This window comes from Anabrus simplex, chromosome 11, assembly GCF_040414725.1.
Source record: "Anabrus simplex isolate iqAnaSimp1 chromosome 11, ASM4041472v1, whole genome shotgun sequence".
Classification (NCBI taxonomy): Eukaryota; Metazoa; Arthropoda; class Insecta; order Orthoptera; family Tettigoniidae; genus Anabrus; species Anabrus simplex.
The window spans coordinates 115,308,726-115,336,438 of record NC_090275.1 but is presented as its reverse complement, the minus strand read 5'-3'; the positions used below and the strand labels follow the sequence as shown (position 1 = coordinate 115,336,438).

Genomic DNA, 27,713 nt, shown 5'->3' with positions numbered 1-27,713 from the left:
TTACAATGAAAATTTCCTAACTCAGTCTTCATATGAGTATAGACGTTTTGTGACTTCCCCGTCACATTTCTAGGGTAACGTTAAGAGCCATGCAATTTAATTCAATCTTGCTCACAACGCGTACACTACCTAACCTAGAATTCTGTATATAATGTAAAATTCCGTAGCGAAGCACGGGTACATCAGCTAGTACCTAAATATTTAACACTCTTAGTTGTTTCAATCGCCATCTCTCCAACTTGAAACGACGCAATGGTCTCAATTATTTTTCTTATCAAAAGAACAATTTCCGTTTTATGACCAGCAAGTGTTAGTCTATGGTTATTCATCCATCCCTTTACCCGTCGCATCACTTGATTCTAAGCTGCGCCTATTCCAGATCACGGGTCACTGTCAAAACAGTCACATCGTCATCATAACCTATAAGTGTTGTATCTCTAGGCATCTCTATTCGTAGTAAGCTATCATAAGTAATGTCCCAGAGGTCTGGGCCAAGGATGAATCCCTGTACTACACCAGCTGTATTCCGTTTAGTCTTTTGTCCACCCTCCGTATTAAACAGCAGTAAGCGGTCCTTCAAACAGTCTTTAAATTTTCTCATGAGATACTCTGGAAACTTGAATGTTTCTTGAAATGCTTACAACATGTCCGTCCATCTTGCTGAGTTAAAAAGCATTTTTCACACCCAAGGTCACAAGAAGCGCCACTTTACCGGAATAATGATTGCCTGTTTGTGCTCTTTTGCAGTGTTGACCCCTTCTGCATCAACTCTCGTATGTCCTCTCCGAATGGTGACAAATCCCCAGCTTGTTGAACTGCTAGGAGTATTCTGGGCTGTAGAAGCTTCTCTAAACCTTTTCCTGCAGTATCAAGCATACTCAGAGGTCTATACTCCCCAGACTTCCCTTTGCTGATCGAAACTAACCGTGCAATTTTCCATCGATTGCTAAAAATACCCGCCATGAGGCAATTGTCGTATATTTCCAGCAGCAACTGTGGACAGAATTCTGCCATTATCTTCAGCACTCCGGCTGGTATACCGTCTGCCCCTGAGGCTTTATTATTTATTAGAGAACTAATGGCTCTTTGCATTTCTTCTGTGGTGAAAAGTGATATGTCGATTGGTTGCCTTACATATTCATCAGGAATCCTCTCTGGATGTTCAGGGAACAAATTATCCACTATTTCCTTCATGGTTTGCGGATCCATGGTTGGATATGATAGCGCCCCAAGTTTCTTCAAGAGGACTTTATAGCCCAGTCCCCATGGGTCGTCATCTACTTCCTTAGCCATTGCCCACCATCTGTCATTGTATTTGTCTTGATTGTATTTCGAAGTTCTTTCCTGCTGATTTATATTCTACTGTGAGTGAGACATCTTCCTGGCTACCTTTAGCTCTCTGTGCTCTGCGCCTCAGTCGTATACAACGTATCCTCAACTCCGCAATTTCTTCAGTCCACCAGTACGCTGGACGTTTACATGTTAGCCATTTCATTTCCTGTATAACCACAGCATTTTCTTGATATGTCCTTCACTTCTCTGTGTAGCGTATCAGGACATTTCTCTTTATCTATACTGGCTGTATTCCATTGTTGGCTTGATAAATTGCCTGACATAGTCCTTAGCTGAGGATCTTCTTGGAGCACATAAAAATGATATATTGGTGATCACTTCCTGTGATCACTCGCCATTCAGTGATCATCGATGAAATGTCTTCTGATGCAAATGTGACATCAGGTGTTGTTTCCCTACAGCCTAGTCGCCCGAAGGTTGGCCCGTTTCTGATGTTGATGACTATCAAACCTGTTCTAGCAGCCGTCGTCCTCTAGAGTCCGTATGTGGCATGCCCCATTCTGACGCTTGGGCGCTGAGATCTCTGGAACCACCATCTGTTTTCCATTCCTTGTAGTGCATCTTCAAGGCCATCCAGCTTTGTCTGGAAGTCACTCACAGACCCATTTGGAGTGAAGTAACTGCTAACAAATATTATTCTGCCAATCAGAACCCAAACATATTCGTCTCCACATCCATAATCTCTAACCGTAAATTTTCTCAGATCTGGTATCCACATTGCAGCGTCCCGAGGTTGACTGCGAACCATCCTGGGTGCTCCCTGTCATGATACTGTTCACTGAGTAATAGTAGATCTGTTCCTTCCTCAAAGGTCAGGTGAGTCAGAAGATCGTTTGCTACCCGAATTCTATGCACATTTGCCTCAATATTTCGTATTATTTCTTTTATATTTTAACCTCCTCAAGAGCTCGACGAAATGGAACGCATGCACCTGAGCCAGGCACGTGGTTTCGTTTATTGTCTTCTACGCTCCTGTCTATACAAATTGCACACCGTGGATTTGTTTCGCAGCCTCCTGCCTGGTGCCCAGTTTCTCCACACTTGAAACAAAGCTTACTTCTGTCTGGGCCTTTGTATATACGCGCATGATGTCCGTAAGGAAAACATGAAAGCAACGGAGTACCACGTTCCTTTTCACATATCCTGCACTAGAGCCAACCTTCTTTGATTAGACCAGCTTCCAGAAGTTTCATAGCCGCTTTGTCTTCCAGCTCTACTATGGCGAGTTTCCGTCCTCTGCTCTTCGGATTTTGACTATGATTTTTATCTCTCCATTGAAGTTCCCCAAATTCCGCCTTTCAGCATCTTTTACATCCACAGTAGTGGTAGCATCATCCATATTCAGAATTTCCAGTGTTGTTCGGGGGATCAGAGCTTTCATTTCACCATCTTGTCCAACGAAATCTCTCAAAGATTTACTAAAGAAGTTGCTGTTCTTATTTTGGGTGGTCCATAAGAACAGCGCCCGCTCTTGTTTTACGAACTGACCAAATATCTGTCCCACTTTCTTCTGGCTTCACTTCACTCCGGATGTCTCTCAAACATCCGCATAAGTCTTACCATTTTTTGGTGTGATGACGACAGCTTCTGAACGTCTCCGTGGTTTGGGATGACCTTGTTTCCTCTTATTTCCACTTTCTGTGGCTGCGTCATGATCATTACTATCGGTTTCTGGTTACGTATTTTTATATCATCGGTCTTCTCCTTTTTCGCTTTGGGGAGGACATTTTTTTTTCCATTCCATCTCATCTTTCTTCTTGGTTGCCATTGATAGTGATGTTTTAGTCAGCTCCGGCTCCTATACAGTTGTTGGTGTTTCTTCTAATTGCTCCCTTGCCTTCTTTCAAGACATTCTGCAAGTCGCACCCACATCTAGAGTTTCCTCCAATTTAGCAAGGCCGTTCCGAATTTCCTTCTTCAGATTCTTCAAAGGAACTGCCGTGATACTTTTAGCAAAGCTCTGGTGATCTCGCGATGCTCCTCTTCCTTCTGTTGATATTCCGTTATTTGCTAATTCACATCAAGCCCATTTCCGCAATTCTGTATGCTTTCCATTGTGTACGAGATACACCCTCATCTTCGCATAGAATTCCTGCCTCTGTCATCATGTCAGCGCAGGAGTCTAACTGGCCGTGACTTAGATCTTAGCCTTTGGTGTCTTATATTCTTTGAAGTAATCTTATCACCTATAATTCAGTTTGCTTTGACACGTATCTTTAATTTCTTGTCACAGGAACCACCGAATATAATTATCAAACTTATGATCAGGAGTGAGGGTAATAAATCATCATTTCTAATCAAATATATTAGTAATTACCAATGAAAGCTTGAGTATAAGCGCGCACAAATATTCGCTGGTCTTATCACTTCCACGACAATATTATTATTAGTAATAATAATAATAATAATGGTAATAACAATAATAATAATAATAATAATCTATGTGTACAAGCCAAGTATCGTTTGCCTTAGACGTGCACTAAAAAGGATTTTACCTTAATTCAGTTTCCTCCTATAGTTAGGTCCTTTACCCAATAGCGAAAGCTAATATAGCATAAGAGTCTATAACGAAGTTGTTCGGAAATCACATCCAGTAAGTAATGAACTACAGTAAGTAACAAAAATTACATAGTCGATTTGGAAACTTGTGACACCGCACACAGAAAGTACTAATTTACAATTATTTGAGTTTTGCACAAGCCTCCATGGAACTGGTCAAGAATTTCTCAACATAAAATAACATCTTGCCCTCAGCACATATGCAGGGGTTTATTTGAAGCGGCTCAAGCTAATGTTTGTGATTTTGCAACCAAATTACAAAATCCACACGTCAACAGTTTAACACATACTAAAATAAAATAAATCGCACTAATATAGGAAACTATGAGCATTTCGGAAACGAATATACCTTGGACGTATCGGTAAAACCGAGAACATTATTAAAGTTTGAAAATATGTTTTGAAAAATAATATAATGGTTTTCAATGACAGAAATATTAGACATTTTTTCGCCTTTGTTCTTTATCTTAAACATGAAAGAAAGAACATTTAATATTTTAAATTCAGTATCATTATGATGCGTGTGGTTATACTAAATTATTCACTGTACACGTAACGGCCATCGATGTCAGGTTCTTCATGGTCCGATGCACGGTGAGCAGTTGTGACTGTGCGGTAATCTTCAGAAGAAAAATGATCAGTTCCCACATAGCGGGAATCTCTTTCGACAAATGAAGTCACTGTGACTGTCTAAATCACCTGAAAGTTGAAGGACATTGGAATCATTTGGCCTTGAACATGGCCAAGCACTTCCAACAACTGAGTAATGAGAAGATATACAATTATGACTCGGGAAGTACAGCGAACACATGATATACCATTGAAACGAAATCAACTCTAAGCTGAACTGATAGCAAGGTCAAATTATTGTATTCATAAGCCAACCAAAAGCAGATACACGCAGTAACAACTTCGAACAACCAAATCTTAAACAGATTTCCTTTGTCGAATTAAAAATATTTCTTAGTGCTGATGGGTAATCTGTTGAATAAAATGCAAATTCAACGCTTTACATTACTGTAACGATCATCTGTTAGCATTTAACAGATAGAAAAAGGATAAAAATTGCAACCTTACCAATCAGAAAACCAAACATTCAAAAGAAAAGCACAAACATCAAGAAGAAAACAAGCACAATACTTACCGAAAGGCAGTAGCATAAAATATGAAGCGTGGAAGGCAAAGCAAGAATAAAAAAGGCCAGGATCTTACATAACTTTGAGAGGTTGCCAGGTAAATATTGCTAGCTACTAAATGACACACCAGATAAATTTGAAATGAAGAAAATTTACTAAGCAAATGTAATTTGAAAATGGTATAAAATAAGAACAATAATAAAAAAATATATAATTCTTTTTCTAAAAATTTAAAAATGCAATCAAACTAGATGAGGAAAACAGTACTTTAAAATAAAGTTGAAATTAAGGAGAAATGAAGCTCACATTAACATAGGCTTCCGCCGAAATTAAGGTTTGAAAATTCATTAATAACTCATTACCTTACATACAGGAAATAATATTATTTTAAAATTGGTTGCAACCGATATGCGGGCCCGCGATATAAAATCACTTTAAAACTGAAATTTGCTACACTACTAAAATACTAAGTTACAAGACGCACACAAGGACACACGGAAAAGAAGAAAATTTAGTGGCTCCAACCGCGAATAAACATTACACAAAAGAAACGAGCAAGATGAAAACACAATAAAATAATAGTGCACAGCAATCCCAACAAAATGAAATATATTAAAGGAAATTTACAATTAACGGTGCACTCATAAAAATAATAAAGAACACTGAAGCACACCCAACAAGAGCTACCCGTTACCGACGCGAAGCCAAGATCCCATAATAATCATCAAAGCCACCCAAAATATTAACGTATCATCAGATTAGATAAGAAGGGGTGACATGACGTAATAAAGACAAAAGCAAGGAACCCAAACAATGGGAGAAAAGATCATAAGACAACGAAAGAAAACTCCCATTATTAAACTTAATTTCGACCAGCAAATTTCAATTTTAAGATTGTAAGTTATTAAAATAATAATATTAATAATAATAATTATTATTTATCCAAGAGGTGATAGAACCAGTTTACATTAGCCTTACTTAATGAATTCATCAGCGATTTACATACTTTAGAACAGAGGGGGCCGTGGAATGCGCTACGATGCGAATATGAGGTGTCATTAATTAAGGCCCGTAACAACGCGATAATCATTACGTACAGATAACCAGCCACGAAGGCAATAGGACAAAATCAGACAGCAATTACAACCAACCAGAAAAAAACTAAGGGAGAAAACACGCACCGAAATGAATTACCAAAAAAAATAAAAGTAATAATAATAATAATAATAATAATAATCGTCATCATAATGAACATCAAGAAACACAGTTGGCAATAATGGACCCCGACAAAAACGTAAGACAAAATCACTTACACAAAATATCACCTCATAGATGCATAACTAGCGATTCCGAGCTCCCTACATTACATTAAATTTTCTTTTCAAATATATATCAAATTTTGCTTACAAGGTTACACTATACCAAAATTGTCGTTTATAATGTTGCTCATTTCCACGATGAAATTACTCACACTAGTGCCTGAACGAATGGGATCCCTTCAATAAATTATAATTTTCAGTACTTACTTGGAGTAAAGATATCCAAACTTACAAGACACTTGAAACTTTTAATACCGATAACGGACAACTCACTGCACCAAGTTTACATGTTACATTAAGAAAATATTAAGGTTGGAGCACACTGGATAACTTTAAAAAAATACCAGGGCCTAGCCCTCACATTACTCTTTAACCGCCGGAGTCAAGCTCCATCATAATAGCTTTCCCTTCTCGCCAAACCGTCTGCTTGGGAGCTTCATACAACACAGCCATCTTGGAGAGTAACGGGGAGCTGACTGCTGCAGACTACTGAGCTCACACCGAGCTAGCGATAGGTCAGTCCCATAATTCAATGCGTGCACCGCGAAAATGCGCAGAAGTTACAAATGATAATTCGGCGCATTACAGAGTCCAGTCAAATGCCTGACAATAATGGATAGATAACTTGAATTAAATTGGTCTGGTAACTTCCACAGTTAGGAAACAGTTCCAACAATGTCCGATAATACAGATAACGGCTGGATACACAAGTCGACATGACAGATGAATAAATAAATACTCTTAGATGCTTTGATGTAATAATTCAGTTATGTCCAGTAAATATTAGTTCCCATTTTCACATTACAAAAATACCTAAATAGGACAGGGGTGATGTATCGGCTCCGTGAGCGTTCTCGCCATAACCTCTCGCGCCGAGTGCAAGAGTGGCCGTCGTTCGTTCGTCAGTGTGTGAAATCGAAAGAGAACCTCCGTAAGAGATTTCCGCTCACCTGACACGCCAAGGGTGGGGAGATATATGAGAGAGGGGAGTTTAAATGTGAACAAATCTGCACTGTAACTGTGTAGTCCAGGCATTGACAGGAAAACGTGGAACATCCACTTGATATCCTCTAGAGTTTTGTTCACGTTGGTCCCACCTGTTTGACCTATGAATATCCGAAAGTGCGAATGGACACGATAAACTTCTTTCTTTCTTTCTTTCTTTCTTTCCTTCTTTCTTCCTTTTTCTTTCTTTATTTCTTTCTTTCTTTCCTTCTTTCTTCCTTTTCTTTCTTTCTTTCTTTCTTTCTTTCTTTCTTTCTTTCTTTCTTTTGAGCGTCCCGCTTTATCTTTCATGCTTGTTTATTTCTCTGTTGTGAAGACATTCATCTATTATCTCCGTCTGCTTGGGTGAATGGTCGGTTTAGAGGGCCAGGCAGGGTCATGAATATAAATGTTAAAAGGTTAATTCCGTTAGTTCGGGGCTGTCCCCAACATCGCAGCATCCCACACACAACTGTCCTCTGCCTAGGCTGGTTTCAGTCACACAAAATCTGACTGATAACAGTTTGCTTATATGTTTGGTTTCAGGGAACACAGGACGAGACCGGGGGCTGTTAATGAAGAAGTGGCTGACTTCGAGATTAAGATGTGTGCCCTGACCTTCTTACGAGCTGTGCAGTCCAACAGCAGCTTCACAAACTTCACAATGACTTCGAACGACCCACGTGCAGCTGACTTTAATGATATAGTGTTCTCCTACGGGAGTCCTGGCAGTAAACAATATATTCTGGTGCACTTAGAAACTAAAAAAGCACCTAGGCTGAAAACATCAGAAACGACAGAGCACTTTGAGAACTGTACATATGTTTTCTTTACAAATGCAGATGTGAAATTTACCCCAAGAGTCGCAAATATTGACTCTCCTGCAAAGAAGTTGTTCTGTACGACATGGAGACCTGAGGATGTATGTCAGGTCGATCTTGCTGATAATATGTGTAAAAACTTTAAGGTTGACACTGGAGCTGAAGAATTTGTGAACAAGTTGTTAATATTTAGAAATCAATATGGCCCAAAAGTTCTGGAAGAACTTATAAAGCAGGAACTAATAAAAATTTGCAATGGCGTTGTAACTCAGTGTCACATAATTATGAACAAGTTCGTTGAGAAAATAAAAGCCTGGTGGGAAGAACCTGAGAATGGAGCACTTGACGAAAACTGGAAAGAATGGACTGAACTGAAAGAGCAATTCCTTGGCCAGAAGACACTGCTGCAACAGATAAAATTTCGCGAGGACATTCTCTTACATCTCGAAACTAGGGTGCTGGATTCTGAATGTGATATAATACTCTTAAAATGTGAGAGAGATGAAGCCCAAATAGCGTGTTCAAAAGTGCATCAGACCTGTATCAGAAAAGAGCACCTTGGAGTGTTTTTTACTGACATTTCTGAACCTCTAGAGAGTCTGAATATGCTGTTCACTCTCTGGATAGAAGACGTATGTAACGTTCTGGTCATTACAGATGTTACCAACTGCAATAAATATGTATGGAAGATTATCGGAAATTTCAAATGTAACCTAAAGAAAAAAATTGTTATCCTGTCTAGCAGAGAGGCTGACCAATTAGGGTTCCCGAAGGCACATGAATTTAGTCCAGATTTTATCAAATCTACTTTCAACCAGTTGGATGGCAAATCGCAAGACCGTTTGCGGAATCTAGAGGTCGATTTCCATGGCAAAAGTGTCACTCTTGGTAGTATACAGGCTTACGAAGTTCTAGATGGAGGTCTTCTTCAGGATGTATTAACTTCTCGGAAGATACAGATATTTATACGTAGAGCCTGAATGTGATGGAATAGACATCCAAAGAACACTGTCTATGGAACTTGTTGAGAAAAAAGGCATCCAGAACTCAAATGAACTAGTTATCTGTGGCGTAACAGAGGAAGGCCTAAGAGATGGAGGATCTTTGAATGAGCAATGGATTAGTGAGCAGGGACACAGATTGAATCGTAGCATGAACTGTAGTGAAAGAAAAACGTGAATGTAAATGTCGGGCTGTTCTTACAAGTAATCGGCAATTCACTTTAGTCGTTTCATTCTCGTGGGAGCACTGACAACCTTTACAAGTACAGAGAGTGGTGGCGAAAGGAAGAAGAAGATTACAACTCGGCGGCCAGACAATCATTGTGGCAGACGAACCTGCTAATTCCCCTTCTGCGTGAAGTGGCCAGTAAAATGCAAGAACTCTATTCTCAACGCTGGTGTATTAAGATAGACCTCAACAAGCAATCAGTAATACATGATAAGATGAAACAACCAGTTAATGTGATGAGAACAATTATTCTTGGTCTTTTAATTCAAGCTTCCAACATAGATTATTCTGAACTTGGAAAGCAATTGCTGGAATATTATGTTCCGAAACCAGAATACATTTGCCTTCTCAGTGATGCTTTCGATGAAATAATGCCATCATACACCGACATCATACACCGTCTTATTCTGAAGCTCATTTAGAATGACTTTGCACTATCAACTTCATGGGTTAAAACAAGGTATTACGCGAAAGATAAACTGGAACGCTTACTAAAAACTAAAGCGTTCAGAATTCAACCGCTTTCTGAGTAAGAGCAGTTTAAATATATGTCAAAGTTGTTGGGAGAAGAGGCGGCTAAGAATGTGCGAAGACTAGTTCTAAACGAACTACCAGAAAGTGATGGTGGTTGTATCAGCAGTTTTCCTTTACACCTAGAAATGATCTCTCAAATGGATCCTGACTTAGTCATGTCAGACAATTTGTCGAGAATAAACATAATTCATTTGTATGATCAATTCATATAGCATAAATGTAACGTATATATCAAGGAAAAGGTTCTTATAAACAGCCGTACCACTTCCAGTGATGATGTAAGGGAGGATCTGGGTAAAAAGTTCAAGAAGCGTCATGATTTGTTTCCTAGTTTCGCTAGACTATATGCTAAAGTATATCGACGAGACCCAACTGTCTTCCATAACAAAGAATGAATAGAAGATACGTGAAAAATCCTGGAAGATAAAGAGAAATTAGGGATCATAGATGGAGTTGTTCATGGCAAGCCACATTTCACTCATCGCACAATTGCACAATATTTGCTGGTAAGTGGCTTGCAAAATATTGGGAAGAGAACAAAGTGATTAGTATGACTATTTCTTATGAAGCAAAATGTGACATTGTTAATAAGGCCTTCTGTCAGGAACTGGCTAGCAAATTTCCAGCACAACTTGCTGCGCTGAATGGAGATATTAATGCACTGGGAAGACATAAGGAATACTTGAACGAGACAGATACCTTACGAAGAACACCGCTGCATTTAGCAATCATGATGGAAGATAAAGGAGGTGATGAACCAGCAATGGTATTTGAGCTACTGTAATATCGTCCTAATTTAGAAATATACGAGTATCTAAACACCGTTGAACTTGTGTATCTTGCAGCCCGAATGCATTGCCGCCATATAGTAATAATACTTCTCGAGCATGGTGCGAGTCCGACTCAGGTGCATCCAGCATGCATCCCTACAAAATAGTTCCTGGATGTTATACTACAAGGTACTTGGCCTCATGGGTTAGACGAATCTGACCGAAGGATGCTCGCTGAAGCCATGAAAGATGTTGGCAGATCCGGATAAATAACTGCAGATTTGTTTTGAAGGCAGTGTGGTGCAAATATTCTGCGTGCCATGGCAAACAAGGGACGTGAAATCATTGAGTTGTCGCTCCTCGGCTGGTGATACCAGTAATGTCGTCGCTGCGACGTAAAACCCCTAGCAAAAAAAAGATATCAGTAATGACGGAGATTTAAGGTCAGGTTTTTAAAAATAATGAATGGAAGGAATCTTACATGTGCAGTCCAAGATAAATATTCCTCTATAATTATCCGGGTTATCCTCATCTCCTCTTTCACTGAAAGTGTGTATTAGGGCCGTTGTCCAATGTACAGGAAATCGTTCAGTAATCCAAATTTTTGTTAAAGCCATGTGTACGTAACTGTGTTACTTGCATATTTCCACACCTCTACAAAAACCTGGTCTTCTTCACATGCGTTATAATTTTTTTAAGTTCTTTGAGTACATTTCCTTCTAATTCTGGGAATGTTGGAAGGACAATACAATTCAAATTTATTTTTTATTGCGTTATTTGTTCTAATATTATTAGTTACTTAGGTTCGTCACTATTGGAAGATTTACTGATTGATTTGGCCATAATCTCAGCATTTTCAATATTCTTGTAATTTTTTGTGATAATTTATTCCCGATAAATATTTTTACGCTCAAAGCATTTTCTTCTGTATTTTAGATTTCAAACCGTAAACGTACTTAATGCCTCTCCTTACGAATTTCGTCGCATTCTGATCTCCACTAGGCATGTTTCATTATGAGGTTAAAATGGAGCTAAATTTTCACCTTGCTTTTGGGTAGTTGGGATCAATTCTTGAAAGTAATCGGTCTATTTAATTGTTTTCGTAACATGCTTATATTTATCATAAGCCATGATGCTCCGTATTGGAGAGGAATTACAAATGCGAACGGTGGAGATCTTGCTTTCACATTAGTAATCCTTATATTTGTCATATTTATTAAGTGGTGTTGGTCATTAATTCCTCTTTAGTTGATTAGTTTTGATACTCTCACTGTTTATTGGTGTTTAATTTTGACACTGTAGTGATCAGAATCAGTATTTCATCCTTTCAACTATTTTGCATTATAAATTTCCTTAAGGAAACATATATCCATACAAACATGGTCTGGCTGCCATTGCTCCTTCCTTCAATCAGGATGCTTCCTAGTCTTAAGCTTGTTTCATTTCCTTTTCCGGTCTAGAAAGCCAAACATTACGGCCGAGAGGAATCGTCCTGCTCACCACATGACACCTCGAAATCTTCTGGCCTTCGGGCTGAGCAGCGGTCGCTTGGTAGGCCAAGGCCCTCCAAGGGCTGTAGTGCCATGGGGTTGGTTTCCTTTTGAAATACGTTGATTTAGATGTAAAGTCAATAAGTCGTTGGCCACTCTTCTTTGGAGCCCAATTTCCAATGAAATCTCTATAACATTTCCCTTCCTAATAGGGCAATAAAATCTCCTGATACACTTTTAACACTAATTTCATTTATTTTGTTTATTATTTGTTCAAGGAGATCCCAAAATATACCCACTTCTTTCCTTGTTGTGTAACAATTTTTAGCAGGGACATGGGCATGTTGTTTGTTGTTTTGAAGGTCACAGTTACAATGCTTGGCGATTGAATTTTTTAAAATTCACTGTAAATTATGCCTCAAATTGGGGACGTTGGTTCATAACTCAGTGGTCAGGTATACTACTATAATTTCTGCAACCTTCTAATTCAAAAGGTTATGCCATCGGGTTTCTCATTACTTGAAGACTGACAATTACAATTTTTTGTTCATCAAATTCACCTGTAAATTTATTAAATTTTCAATTTTAAGTAGAGAATTAATTTTGTGAGTTGCAACATTGTTAGTTTGTTGATATATTAAGTTCAGTTGGTTGCAAATGCTCCGATTTATTGCTGTCTCTCAGTTGGATATACGCCGAATCCGAAGTAGCCTACTCCTGAAGCCTGATTTGACGGGACGTTGGAATTATTTTCCTGAAAGTCCTTTGAATATTGACTACCGAAGTTATGAATCTATGGTTGTTTTGTTGTTGTTGTTGTTGTCGTCGTTTCTTTGGTCCAAGAGCGCTGCTTTATCTCCCTAATGCCCGCCGTTCAGGAGCCCGCTATCCGGCACATTAATTTAACAATTTTAGGTGTGAATATATGAAATTGAGTTCATGCACATTTGAAGCGGTCTTGTGCATATTTAGGAGAGACTTTCTCTACATGTACGTCCCCCCGCAGAGCGTCGAGCCAGCACTTGTGGTCTGCGTCCATCAGGACTTAAGTTTAACTCCTTCTCGCAACTGAAAAACCGTTTCTGAGTAGCACGATGCCATACCACCTCAAAGGATTCTCTGACATTTTATCAGGGACTGGAGCAGCACCAAATGCCATCCGAACATCCTCATTTCTGATGTGGTCCAGTCTAGCGAGCCCCATTGGCCAGTCAAGCATTTCCATGACATGAAGCTGTTGTTCGTGTCTCCTTGCCACTGGTCATACCGTGCCTCTGGTGTAATGATGAATCTATACATGTTTTATTTCAGGTACATTGGCGCCAACAGATCAAAAAGTACTCCTGTGACTTCGCTCAAAAATTTTCGAAGTTGAAAAGCGTCAAATTATGGCAACAATATTCAGTATTCAACAGTAAATACGTCGGAAATATACTGGGCTTTAGTGTGGTATTAGCCATTGACCAGCTGCTTCAGATACATATTCGGCAGTAGTCACGCTAGACGCATTCGTGTTAATATAGAAATTACGATTGTTGCAAGTTTCATCACAACAATTCAGACACCAGCCTTTTGAGTACGTTCTCGCACTGTTGTTAACATGGCCGCTGTGATCGTCCCTGTTGCAGCACGAAGTTCACGCAAATAGCACTGAGATCTGTAGGTCTAACTTGGTAAACCAAAACAATACCACATACTCCATACGTAATACAAATATTCATGACATAATTTCAGTTTTGTTTTCCTTACTTAAACCTATAGAGGAGTGTTTATAAACAAAATATCGAGATATTTCACCCTTTCGTGGGTTGAAGCCTCGGCTGTTGAGGGCTAGCCTGGATGTACTGACCTACTCCGGTTAAGATCTTTTCTAGCGTACTTTAGGCTTGTGCTTGTCGTCGTATGGAGTTACTAACAAGTACGTATTGTTTCGAAGGAAATTACAATTCCGCCATCAACTGTTGCTTCATCCTCCATAAGAGTGAACACATCACGGTACTCCAATGCGTTCAGATCAGGTGATAGTGGAGGCCAACAAGGTGTACATTTCTGGACTCATATTTATTTACACTTTTCCTTCTCTACTTGCGACACATTCGACGCTGAATTTATGTCGTACATTTTGAAACAGCCTGTATCATAGAATTACGTATTTTGAAACGTAATCCGAGACTTTTCCAACCTCTGTATTCTACTGTTAGAATGGAGTCTCATCGGTTCGACATCTAGTTCAAATTTGAAGAGGTAACATAGCCTCGTAAAAACAGAGTGGAATTTAGTTGACATGCTAACGAATGCTTGTCTTGGCCCAAGTTAGGAAATACATAGGCATGAGTGAGAAATAGTGCCTTCAAACTTGATGATAAGGAAATAATGAAGTGCACTATAAGAGACGAATTGAGGTTCTGTGGCAAGAAGTTTCGCAGAGTTCTCAACTGAACAGATCGCGTTCAGTACAGGAGTAACCATCCTGATACCAGTGGGGTTTAACCCACGACGTCAGATGTTGATGCTCTGTCATGAACTATAGTGATCTAGGAAGTATCGGAGATACGGGCTCTGTACTCAACACGACCTGATCAGTTCAAAGCTTACCTCCAGTTCCCACAAAGTTGGTCGGAAAGTTTCCATTCAAGAAAGATGTTTGAGTGAGTACAGGTATTCTAAGGAAAATTACAGCTTACGTTGACAGACTGAGTGTTTCTCACCATCGTTAACACAAGGGAGAAATGTGAACTTACCAAATCATGTTTAATTCCTGCTTTTTGCAGCGAACTTCCCATCAGTGACAAGAAAAATGAAGATATGGAAACAGGGTTGAAAAGTATTCCATCACATTTACTTGTCTGATATTGTCACCTAGCCGAGACTGCGTACGTCACACCAGCCACTTATTTTGTGTTCACAATATTTTACCACATTTATTAAGAACAGAACATTGTGGTAGCTAGTTTTTGTTCCATTTCCATGAGCTTAGTGTAGAAATGGATGTAGATGTAGTTAACGCTTCTTTCGATGCAGACATAGCATTCAAATCTTATAAGGTCTTGGACTATATTTTTGATAGTATGCCACATTCTAAAATGTAATTGTTTTGTATTGTTTCTGAGGAGATTATGCAATAAAATATGTTAAGTTATGTAAGAGAAACTGTACAGTTTATTATAACCTGAGAGGTCAAGCAATTTTCTACTACTAGTAGCATTTTAATAAACATGCACTACCGGATTTAAACTATCCGGCATGCCCTGTGTTGTGCTCTAGATGTCACCCGCTGGTTTAGAATGGTCGTCAGAAAGTAAGGCGTGTTGTGCGGGGTAAGGGGTGCAAGGGGAAAGAATGGTTGCTGAACATGCCCTTACTCAGGTCTCAAGCCCTTACAATACATATCTAAATCAGCTACCTAATCCCGATCGGTCGAAACTGGCTAAGAACTGCCAGGAGATGAATTCGGGCCTCTCAGACTAGAGAACAAAGTGTAAGAGGCGTGTCTCCAAAGCAGAGAGACAGTAACATTGAGCGGAGGTCAATTTAAATGAGTTAGATTAATTAACATAAACTTGGAGAGAAAAGGTTTGAGTATAGGCATAAAACAAATAAATGGGGAATACATAGAGTCAAATACTCACGTATATGTTTTGCAAAAATGCTCCAAGCATTCAAATCGCTTGACTTATCAATCTGAATCTTATAGAATCTTACACCGTCGCAACAGAGGTATCATAAACTGTGATACAATTATGTTTATCTATTAACAGACAGTGACAATTGAAACACGATCCCAAGTATTTCTTTCTTCAGAACCATATGGAATCACGAGGTGAAAGAAACAGCTTTCGCACAATATAGTTATCACGGTTCTCCAGACAAAGTAAAGGCTTTCTTATAAAAGAAAAGCATGGTTCCCAACAGTCTCTATAGAGACTGCATCCCCAGAAATCAAAGACATCTGTGAATCAAGGCTGGAAAGAAAGAAAACAAGTATGGAAGACAAAGGAGGTAAGAAAGGATTTGCTATAGGTACGGAAACAAATAAGCATAAGTCAATAAAGTAAGTAAAATGAGAGCAAAATCACGAAATCAACATATTAATCGGCTGAAGAAGCCCGAAACAATAACGAGACAAAATAAGAATAATGACAAAAGCAAAAATCCGTGAGATACTGAAAAGTAACACAGGTGCGTTAACTCTTTCGCACCCACACACACTCAGAGACCAAAGATGCGAATCAGAGTGAATAAAAACATAATATCAAGACACGTTACGAAAAGAATCGTAACAGCATGACATGAATCAGTCAACTGCTCATGAGCTTGATCAGAGAGCACAGATCAGAAACCTGGGTCAACGCAGAGGCATGGCTCACCCAGTCAAAACACATAACTTAAATGACATACATGCCGCATGGCACGTATTCATATTGCACACACCAAGGCGAACATGAATCATAGAGTATCAGCGTTAAACCGTAATTCAGAACGTAAACTCGTGCCAAACGTCGAAGGCGTAGGGAAATAAACGGACTCCAGTCAAAAACCACAAACAAACTCCAATCAAAACCACAAAAACTCATCACACACACGAATAATCGGATCGGTGCTACCTTTCGCTATATGCTAGAACGATTACATAACTAGCAGACATGAAGAGAAAAGAAGGGCAGTGAAATAAGTCTGCAACAAAATGATAAAAGATTAATACACAAAACTGGGATCTCTCAGAAAGCAAACTAGCATAGCTATGGCAAACCAAGACAGGATAAGTAGGATGAATACCTTGAGATTTGGGTAGTCATGTTCATTGACATGTTCATTGACTCTAAACGTAGAGACCCATACAAGATGAGCTAGAAAGAAATGCTTTGGCAGTCATCTGGCTAATCGGGATGAACTACACGTCAAGCCATAACAGACTGATCTGTGACGTCGTAAAAATTGCGATATGGTGTAAAGTACAAAAGTAAGTTATGAAGGTAATGAGGTGCGGCTCAATTCTCTCATCACCCCTTGGAAAATGAGTCCTTTCTTTGGTGATCAAGCAAGGAGGACTCATTTTACATAAGGGTCAAGACTTACAGATAAATGCGGGCGCTCAACTCTAACTAAACTTACAATAAATGATAATCCAGACATTTTGGAAAGGTGATTATACACATATGATTATACAAATAAGCATGCGTCTCGAAAGAATATGCTGTTACAAGCATTCGTTCACTAAGGCCAACTTAATGCCTCTGGGAATAGCGGTAACTCCGGACAACTATATTGCTGTAGTCCTTTAAATCACGAAAACTTGAATGAGTCGAATTCGGTGTTAATCCGATTTTCTTTTTACCTTTTTATTTTTAGTTGGCCAATTTCGAATTGGACTCAGATTATGCCTCCTTCTGTCATAACTTTTCTTCGAAGAGTAGGAAAAGTGTTTCCTCACAGAAAAGGTCTAAGGGCGACATGCACTCTTTGAGCGCAGGGGTTAATACGGTTAGTGAATGGCGAAGCATGACAACACAAACACTACATCGAGACTGAATAGAAATGTCACATGGAAAATACAATAGAGATGGAGGTTTTTCACAGTCTACTTTCTTTACGATGTAATGGCAAAATCACAGAGTCAATGTCGTCGACAGAAGTAGTTGTAGCATGGTATGGTCAGGACTGGAATTCAGATATTGTCGATGCGAGCACTGGCGATGGCAATTGTCACGCAGCATAACCTCGCTCACATTACAGCAGGGATGATGGAGATTTCCTCGAAACGATCGAGTCACGTGCGCACGTTGGTGAAACACTTTTATGAGAACAGAAGCACCAGGGGTAACCTGGGTACGTTCAATTCCCTACACCGCTGGCTGCGTAGTAGCGTGTGATTGGGGAAGAGCTTGTCCATGCGGGCACTCCACAACTCGCCGAGGACGGCGTAGTATGGAATTCATGCATTTCCTTCCATTATGCACGAATGAAAACACCTGTCGACAGGTTATTTTTATTCCTGTAATACAGGATAACTTGGTAAGAAGAGATGTTCATTAGATACATCCAAAATAAAATGTTAAAAAGGCGCCGCATTAGAAAGCAGAGGATCCGTAAAGAAATTTCCGTCAGTTCGCAAACCAAAACGACTGTGTGTACTAAATTTAAATCAAATACCTCGCAGTAGTTACACAGAGCAATGATTCTGAGGTCTGAAGCGTACACATGGACAGTGAATTGTGAATGCCTGTGTGTTCTTTCACATTAATTTCCGGTAAGCGTGTAATACCGTTGCATTTCCAAGCATCAGGGAAACTTAGCTATTCCAAGGTCCTAGTTCATTGTTAATAAATGGCACAGCCTACACCGACTAACGTGAATACACTCAATAAATATACAAGATTCAAGACGTTAATAACACGAAAATGACACTTACGCATACAAACTGAACACATTTGCATTGTTATTGAACAAATGTCCACAAATCGTTTGGATAGCTAGCCTGTAAGTAACAGATGTAATAAAACAAAACTTGGAAAACTATATAAGAAGACTTCAAAATGCACTACTAATGATAGTAAATATATACCTAGGTAGACGAACATGTGCCTTAAATTTAGAGAACGCTCTCCAAAACAGAGAAACATTGTATACGTGTACATTAAATTAACGATCTCCAAAAAAGTGTAGCTCACATTAGGCTTACTATAATGATCATATTTGTAACGGATTTGCTTGCATATTTGGAATAGACAAATGTAATTAAATCCTAGACTGTGCACTTAAGCTTTCATAAAAATACCAAGGCATTTTCAAATCATAGCAGTTTAAAACTTCAGTATGATTTACAGATCATGAGAAGAAACAACTTTTACCTGTGACTTAACAGCCTGGAGAACATCAGTAATCCATCAATTCCGTCAATATTTACAGTATTTATAAACGGTTGCATTGAAAGCAAGAATCTGTAATATTGGCAAAAATAAAACCTGCGAAATTCAATTTTTTCTATGAAAGTTACATATCATATCTTTTATTTCTGATGAGTAATCACAGCAGGTATTATTCAGTACTATGAAGGGATTGTTGCAAAGGTACATAACTGCAAACATCTGCAAGTAACTTTACTTAATTTACTAATTCCCATCTGAATGATATATTTTTTTTGTTATTTCCAGAATACGAAATAATATAACACGGTGAGTATACCTTCAATTATGTTTTCCATATGGTTCGGAATATGGATATCTAAAACTTACTGAGATTTTCTTCTGATGAAAAGAGTGTTATCAAAAAAAGTTAGCAGGGAAAAGGATTCTTACCTACTGGTTCATGAAGTGATTGGATTTAGTTAAATGCTGTCTGACAATCTTCTTGTGTAGACTCACACTGTAAGTTTTGGCAGCATGGTGGAATCTCACTTTCATGTACATTTCCACAGTCAAGATGATAATCCTCAACACATGATTATCTAGGAATTCATTTTTCAGGATTATCTTGCCGGTATCGGCATTATGAGTGTTGATGTTTTGTATTATCTCCATTCGACCTGGACATGAGTATCAATCAATACTGATCTGCATTTAGGGCAGTCGCCCAGGTGGCAGATTCCCTATCTGTTGCTTTCCTAGCCTTTTCCGAAATGATTTCAAAGAAATTGGAAATTTATTGAACATCTCCCTTGGTAAGTTATTCCAATCCCTAACTCCCCTTCCTATAAATGAATATTTGCCCCAGTTTGTCCTCTTGAATTCCAACTTTATCTTCATATTGTGATCTTTCCTACTTTTATAGACGCCATTCAAACCTATTCGTCTACTAATGTCATTCCACGCCATCTCTCCGCTGACAGCTCGGAACATACCACTTAGTCGAGCAGCTCTTCTTCTTTCTCTAAATTCTTCCCAACCCAAACATTGCAACATTTTTGTAACGCTACTCTTTTGTCGGAAATCACCCAGAACAAATCGAGCTGCTTTTCTTTGGATTTTTTCCAGTTCTTGAATCAGGTAATCCTGGTGAGGGTCCCATACACTGGAACCATACTCTAGTTAGGGTCTTACCAGAGACTTATATGCACTCTCCTTTACATCCTTACTACAACCCCTAAACACCCTCATAACCATGTGCAGAGATCGGTACCCTTTATTTACAATCCCATTTATGTGATTACCCCAGTGAAGATCTTTCCTTATATTAACACCTAGATACTTACAATGATCCCCAAAGGGAACTTTCACCCCATCAACGCAGTAATTAAAACTGAGAGGACTTTTCCTATTTGTGAAACTCACAACCTGACTTTTAGCCCCGTTTATCAACATACCATTGCCTGCTGTCCATCTCACAATATTTTCGAGGTCACGTTGCAGTTGCTCGCAATCTTGTAACTTATTTATCACTCTATTGAGAATAACATCATCCCATCCCATTGGAACTCTACGACAAGATCGGCCAGTTCATTTCCAAATTATACCATATGTTATATATATTAGTGTATATTGTGTAAGAAATAGTTTTTAAGAATGTTTCTAGTACAAGTAATCTCTTAATAGGCTGTAAAAATGTACAGATGTTTTAAATTCCACTTGTATCAGGCCGTTCTCATTACCGGTATCATGAGAGTGACAGTTAGTATTATTTCCGTTGGTCGTGAACTCGAGTTGGCAGTCACATTAAGACATGAACGGCTTGTCCACTCCAATATGAGCTAATGTTCTTGTACTTCAGTGCAAAATGTTATATGAATAATATTTATTTTACGAATAATCCTAGTATAGCATCCACTCAGAGCTCTGACTTGGAGTTAGAATTCATGGCTGATGATGCCTGCAATGACAGGCGAAACATGTACCACCTTAAACTTAATATATTGCCAATGTTATAGTCTTAAAAACTTTAATAGTATTGAATAGGTGGTTTCAATTAATTAAATGTTTAAAATGTAATAACTGAGTTTCAAGACGGTCAGAATGAAAATATCAATTTTAATAAAGCTGAGTTTCCAAAAATTATGTTTATTAATATTATTAAAGCCAGATCTGGCTATTCCTTCCCTGTTTCAAATTAATTCATTAATTAAACCAGGGTTAATATTATGGGAGTTCCAGTAAGGATTATTATATTTGGTATGTGCTTGATACTTGATTCGTTTTTTGTTCCTTTAATTTAATTAAGTTTAATTTCATATTTGTTGATACGTTGGTTTTAGTGGGACCTGCGGCTTTATTTTCCTCCATTTTGGTACCATTATTGGCCTACTAATGGGATTGGCTCTCATGCTAATGATTGTAATGATGGTTTCCTTGATGATGCTGATTGTTTTCTTGGAATTATAAGATTTTAATGGTGGACAGTCCAGTCGTGAGGTACCGTTTGTGTAATATTGATATGACCCGTAATGAGTATGACTGATTAATTGTGTGCCACAATAAGGTTTATTTTCTTTTATTCCTTGCGTGTTTTGGGGTAACTCCTATTTTCTTTCGGTATCTCACTAAGGAGATTTCGTTATCCAGTGCTGGATATTTCGTTGCCCCATCGACGATATAAATTGATAAAGAGAGGAAGCACCTCTATAGTGTGTGGCGAAGTATTTATGAACTATTGTAAATTTATTTTCTATCAAGAGTGACTTACAAAATTCTAATAATTAATATCCCTCTGTAAAGAAAAGAAAGATTTGAGTTTAGTTTCTTTTTCAACAAAAAGGCATGATTGTATTTATTCTTTCAATTCATTTCTTGCCGGGCGGCGGTTTTCATTTAGTTTTAGCTTGGTGTTAATTTGATTTTAACTCGGTTTTAACTTGGTTTCATTAATTTTGAGTTTATCCTATCAAGCAAAACTTAGGAGGATGAACTGTAAATATTTCTTAATTTTACCCTTTGAAAACATGAATTAAATTACTCTTGTTTGTTCCTACTCAAACCTATTTGACGTTCTGACAGGCTCCACTGTGTTTTATGTTTTATCTACCACCTGGAGGTAAGTTCTAATCATTGTTCTCTGTTTATGTAAAGTTCTGGGTTGTAGTTCTCCTGACTTGTTTCACTTGCACGGGGTTATTAGTTATGGATGGTTCAGTGGTACTCACAGTTAACTGGGTTTGTTTGGGTTTCCTGGCTAGCTGTTTCACAAGCACAGTTAATCTAATTGGGCACAGTTGCACATTCTGATGCATCGTAGAAAAATCGCAATGAAAAAGCAGCTCAAGATATGAGAAGAGCAAGAACAAGCAATATCGAGCGCGATGACCAGACAGGAAAACAGAAAAATGAAGTACGTTCATGCTTAGAAGCGCAACTGATATCTACTGACAGTACCAATAATGACATAACACAATGACAATGTGGCCACTCCACCGTACAGCGTGAAACAGGTAACAAAACACGCATGGGCACTAGGACAAGCTGAAATAAATTTTACAATTAGCAACATTTACAGTAGAAAAGCCTGAAATGAAGAATGACATTAGATATAGCGAGTCAAACAAAGCAGGAAATTGTATAATGAAATGAGTTTCACCGGACGTCAGTGAAATACCTAGCTGCAATAAATGACAATATTATATTACATCACATATTCTTTTAAAATGTTAGCTACCAGGAAACATACAGTGTTTAGAAATAATCTCGCAACGAATCAAAGCTTTTATGAGCTACACCGAAGACAATATATACCCTATTTACAATTACGGAAAGTTCACGCTGACCATATACTAAAGAGACATACCGAGACTATGCAGCATTATCCCTGAAGGACATAAAACTGATCTCCAGTGACAACTTTACTCACTCCCCACCATGAGACTTCCAAGGTCCAGGAATATACAGACACTAAAGGACAACAATTTCCTCAGCATATCCTACCTCAGCCGCAAACACATAGACACAACACAGTACATGTTAAACATAAATGCACATGACAGGAAGTCACAAGCTAGAGGAAATCGACTACCTTAACAAGTAGACCTCATAATATACAATAACAAGCATGAGGAAATCCAACAAGACCAGCACAAATTAGTCCAAGTCTACCAAATCTCGTTTAAATGACTGACATCGCGCACTCCCATTACTACAACTTACAATATAATCAACAGCGTGAAACTCAGTAGGTTATGACGGAATGACACAAATAGTCACAAGTGAGGAGACCTAATATCACAGAATCATTTATTAATTTTGAAATATCTCGACCACCTCGAGTAAAGCAGAAGCCCATATTATATATATCAAAACAATGGGCAGTACAAGTATATGGTAAATATGATGACTAGTTCATACGGACTAGCAATAATCAGATAACCTTGAATGTCAAGAAAGGTAGGGAAAGAAGCAGTAAAGTGACAGGATATAATAAACCAAAGTATCCGTAGCCATAAACACAAAGCTCACAGGAGAAATGACCTAGAATAAAAGAAAGAAACAATGGTATTTAACTGGAGACCTAGTCGACATAAATATAGATGGAGGGGAGACCTCAAAGGTGTGCCCGCAAGGGATTACCATACAACAATTATCAAGGTCAACATCCATATGGTAGATGACAATAACGGTAAGGAACAATATAGGAGCAGATACCACAATTATTAGGCAATGAATTGCACTGATGACTACATGACATTTACGAGACCCACAACAAAATCCCGGATGAAAACACAACAAAAACGAAGGATCGTTTCAGCATTAAGCCAGCAATGCTCCATACCAGAATAAGCCCATACAACAACCAGGAAACACCAGCAATAGAATGTAGATATTAGAATAATAGGTAAGAATGAGCAAGAATCAATGCAAGCAGTAACAAACCAGGGCTAGCAATGAGAAATCAGGAAGAATGAAAATTACATTCAAGCACAAGGCTAAAACTGTCATCCATCAACCAGGACAAGAAGATCACATTATATGCATGACACTAGTCAGTCATCATAAGTAGCAGAGAATAAAATACCAGAGAATAAATTCAGTTCACAGACACAGACAGTGACTAGAAAGGATAAAACACAATGCAGAATTACATGGCAAGAAATAAACAATCATATCAAGACAGGTTACAGTTTAGATGAACTAGCTAAGCTGGACACTACTAAGGCTGAAAACTAAGGGGAGGTATATCATCTCCATATACAATCAATTTTATGGAGCACAGTCACAAGCACGTGTGTACCATCACAACCCGTCAGGTATTCAAAGTGAATCTCTGGATGTACCAGAGCTAATAATATGGTGGCGTAACGAATTTGACATTTGCACTAAAATGCACATAGTCACCCTTCCTAAATCTACGAATACCAGGGAAATAATTAAACTAAGAGACGAAGGAATTAAAAGTTACACTATGGAATAGGTGCAATAGTTAATGAAGAATGACTTTCAGTGGACACAGAATATCCAGTATTCACAGCTCACACAAAATAGAAAATACAATGTTGACATTAGTACGTATTTTCGAGATGAGCACAGAACACACCAAAATGAGGAGCTATTACATATGAGGAAACATTGCACGAGACAACAAAACGAAAGAAGTACACACTGGTTCACATTTCAAGCGGAAAGGTAGATATTATGTTTTCAACGTTAGAGGACAGTACACTAATTTTTCCATCCGTCCTGATTAGGAAACAGTGTAATGAATTCAGTACATATTACCAATTCCATATTTCATTAATTTCATGCAATAAATTTTGAACAAGGAACGTATTCTCAACAATATCCACGGCTGAAACAGGAATGACTACACGAAAGTCCACAGCACCAGAAGATAATGCAGCGTCGCTGGCAGTGGCACCTGTGCAGCTGAGATTTCTTATTCGGAGCTCACGATTCATCTCAACTCTCCTCAGCAAACGAGGATCAGGTACAGATCCACCGGCATAATGGCTCAACATGAAACACAAGGAGTCAGAATGAAAAAATGCACCAGCGAACCACATAAATTATTAAATGTGTATATAGTTAACTTCATTGAATTACTCCATAAACAATAGGCATGGAAAACACACAGGTAATGCAGCATACCACCATTTACTGAATTTCAGTGATATTAATTTCTCAACGTCCTCTCTATGACGTACCGACAATCTAACACAAGGGCAACAAAATAACTGACGACACGACACCACAAATACCACAAATACTCAATTTCGATTGCCAGTAGTACCATAACTGACGACACGACGCCACAAACACTCAGTTTTGATTGCCAGTAGTACCACGAGAGAGAGAAGAGGGTCATCCCAGTGCGAAATCACGTCAACTAAGTGGGTAGGTCTCGATCTAAATCAAATCACGGGACAGGGAAGCGATGGAATCTGGGCAAAACCTAAGGGTAAAAGAACCTCAACAGAGGGTGGATCATGGGCAAACAAGGGATAGAACAGTTACATGAAATAACATAAACTCCATAAATAGTTTAATAGAAAGAAAATTCAAAGGAGAAAATAATTAGGCAAAGGTCTGAAAATATTTTAAAAAATTAAAGAACTCAAATTAAGATTTTAAAAATCATTTAGAAGAAGAGGAAATCATGAACACTAGTACACACCCCTCAGAAAAACCAATAAAATAAATATTACAATTTTCATAAAAGGGTTTTCAATGGTTTTTCATAACAAGAAAATTTTAGTTTGCACAGATTCACCTGATCACAATATACGCATTTCTTCGCATTAATGTTGAATTCTAATTAACATTTGGTGAGTACTTACTGAAGTTCAGATGAGTTTCCAACCAACAAAATTTACATCAGTTGCAGGGAGCTGTCCAAAGATTACATGTTGCTTGATGGCAAATTAATATTCCTTCACCGAAAAAGCACCGACACAAATAGTAGATGATTTAATCCATAACGGAATTATGCGTTGTCACAAGTAAGCCAGCGTCTCACTGCCGTGAGGCGTTCCTCTGTCCTTTTTTATCTGAGATAGACATTTCATCCAGCTTCCTACTCGTCCGGCTGCTTGGAACAGACGTCAGGCTTTGCAGAACAGTTGAAGATCAAGCTTTGCATGTTCATAGACAATAATGCACAATAAAGTTCCAATGGCGAAGCGATTGCCCACAGTTATATTACATTTTAGACCAATTAAGGATTTAGATATACCACAATTGACAAATTACAACCATTTGCAGTCTTGCAATCATAGCGCATTTTTAAATGATAACTTTTCAATTCCACACATACTAAAAGTCATAGTTGGCAGTTAGGATACAAATTCCCATGAAATTATACAGCTACAGCGAGTGGAAGTTCGTAGTCAAGCTGTCTCTAAACGAGAATCATCAAGAATTAGGGAAGTCGTCTGACCAAACAGTGTGGGGGTGTTCATAGGAAGGCTGCCTGTAAAGGAGAATCATCAAGAATTAGGGAAGTCCTATGACCAAGCAATGAGGGTGTGGTGGAGTGGCCCCCTGGTGAGCTGCTGGTGAATTAAACAAATCGTATATTATTGGACAGTCTTACATGTAATCTTTGATTTATTATTCTTTGCCATTGTTCGTAATGGAGGTTCTATATATTGGCAACTAATGTGCAAGTCAGTGAAGAGTTTTAATTAAATCTTTACAACTCAGTGTAGATTTAAATATCCATAGTGGTGACCCAGACGTCTATCGTACGGTACCAGTACAGTGTGTATCTAATATTATTTCTATGTCAAACAGTGACGAGGCAAATACTGCAATTCCACATACGAATGAACAAATTCCGCCTGTATGGCGTTAAATGTTTATAATCTGGTTAGTCCAAATAGAAGCTCAGTTCGCTACCGCTCGCATCACTGCTGAGCTTACAAAATTTAATTACGTTAAAGACTCACTTGAACCGGACGTTGCAGAACTAATAAGTGATTTCTTAACCGAACCACTAACTCACATACTTTCCACGGACCTAAAACACGCCTAATCGGAGAATTCGAGGAATCTGAAGGCCGGAAGGTTAAAGCTCCTAACAGAACTTGAATTCGGGGAAAATAAGCCCAGCCAGCTGTTAAGAGAATTGCGTGTCTTCGCCGGAAGCGAAGTAAAAGATGACTTTCTAAGCAGAATTATCGTGCAGCGACTACACTTAAACTGAAGATCTATATTAGCTTCATCAAATTACACACTAGACAACATGGCTAATATGGCTGACCACATATTACATTATTCTAACCCCACATCTTGCATATCTGTAATACAGTCAACCCCATCTATTACCGAATTATATTTGCCATAACTCGATCGGATTTTCCGTTCAGAGGAGAAAATATCAGAGGAGCAATATCAGTCAACAGTATGCTTGAGAATCAAAATCAATTCCGTTCTCATCAAAGAACACGTTCATCTCATCGTCAAACATAACAAACCGGTATCGTGCATTATGTTGGTATCATCTCAAATACCGTGAAAAGGCAAAACAGTATGTCCCTCCATGCTCTTTTAGTGCACAGCTTCCCTTTGCTTAGGGAAATGCTTAGGCTCCTCGTTATATACGGCATATAGAGATGTGCGCCAAATTACTTCTCGCCGCTTATATATCACCGACCGTTCTTCTGGTA

At 38.5% G+C, this 27,713-nt stretch overlaps 1 protein-coding gene across 1 annotated transcript in view; it reads left to right on the top strand.

The window, feature by feature from the left end:
• Positions 1–15,332, top strand: part of LOC137502724 (uncharacterized) — a 77,788-nt gene extending 62,456 nt beyond the window's left edge. The window contains exon 3 of the mRNA XM_068229743.1: positions 7,898–15,332. Coding sequence (XP_068085844.1) covers positions 7,898–9,152 — 1,255 coding nt within the window. The 3' untranslated portion in view covers positions 9,153–15,332. The remainder of the gene's footprint in view (positions 1–7,897) is intronic.
• The last annotated feature ends 12,381 nt before the right edge of the window (positions 15,333–27,713 follow it).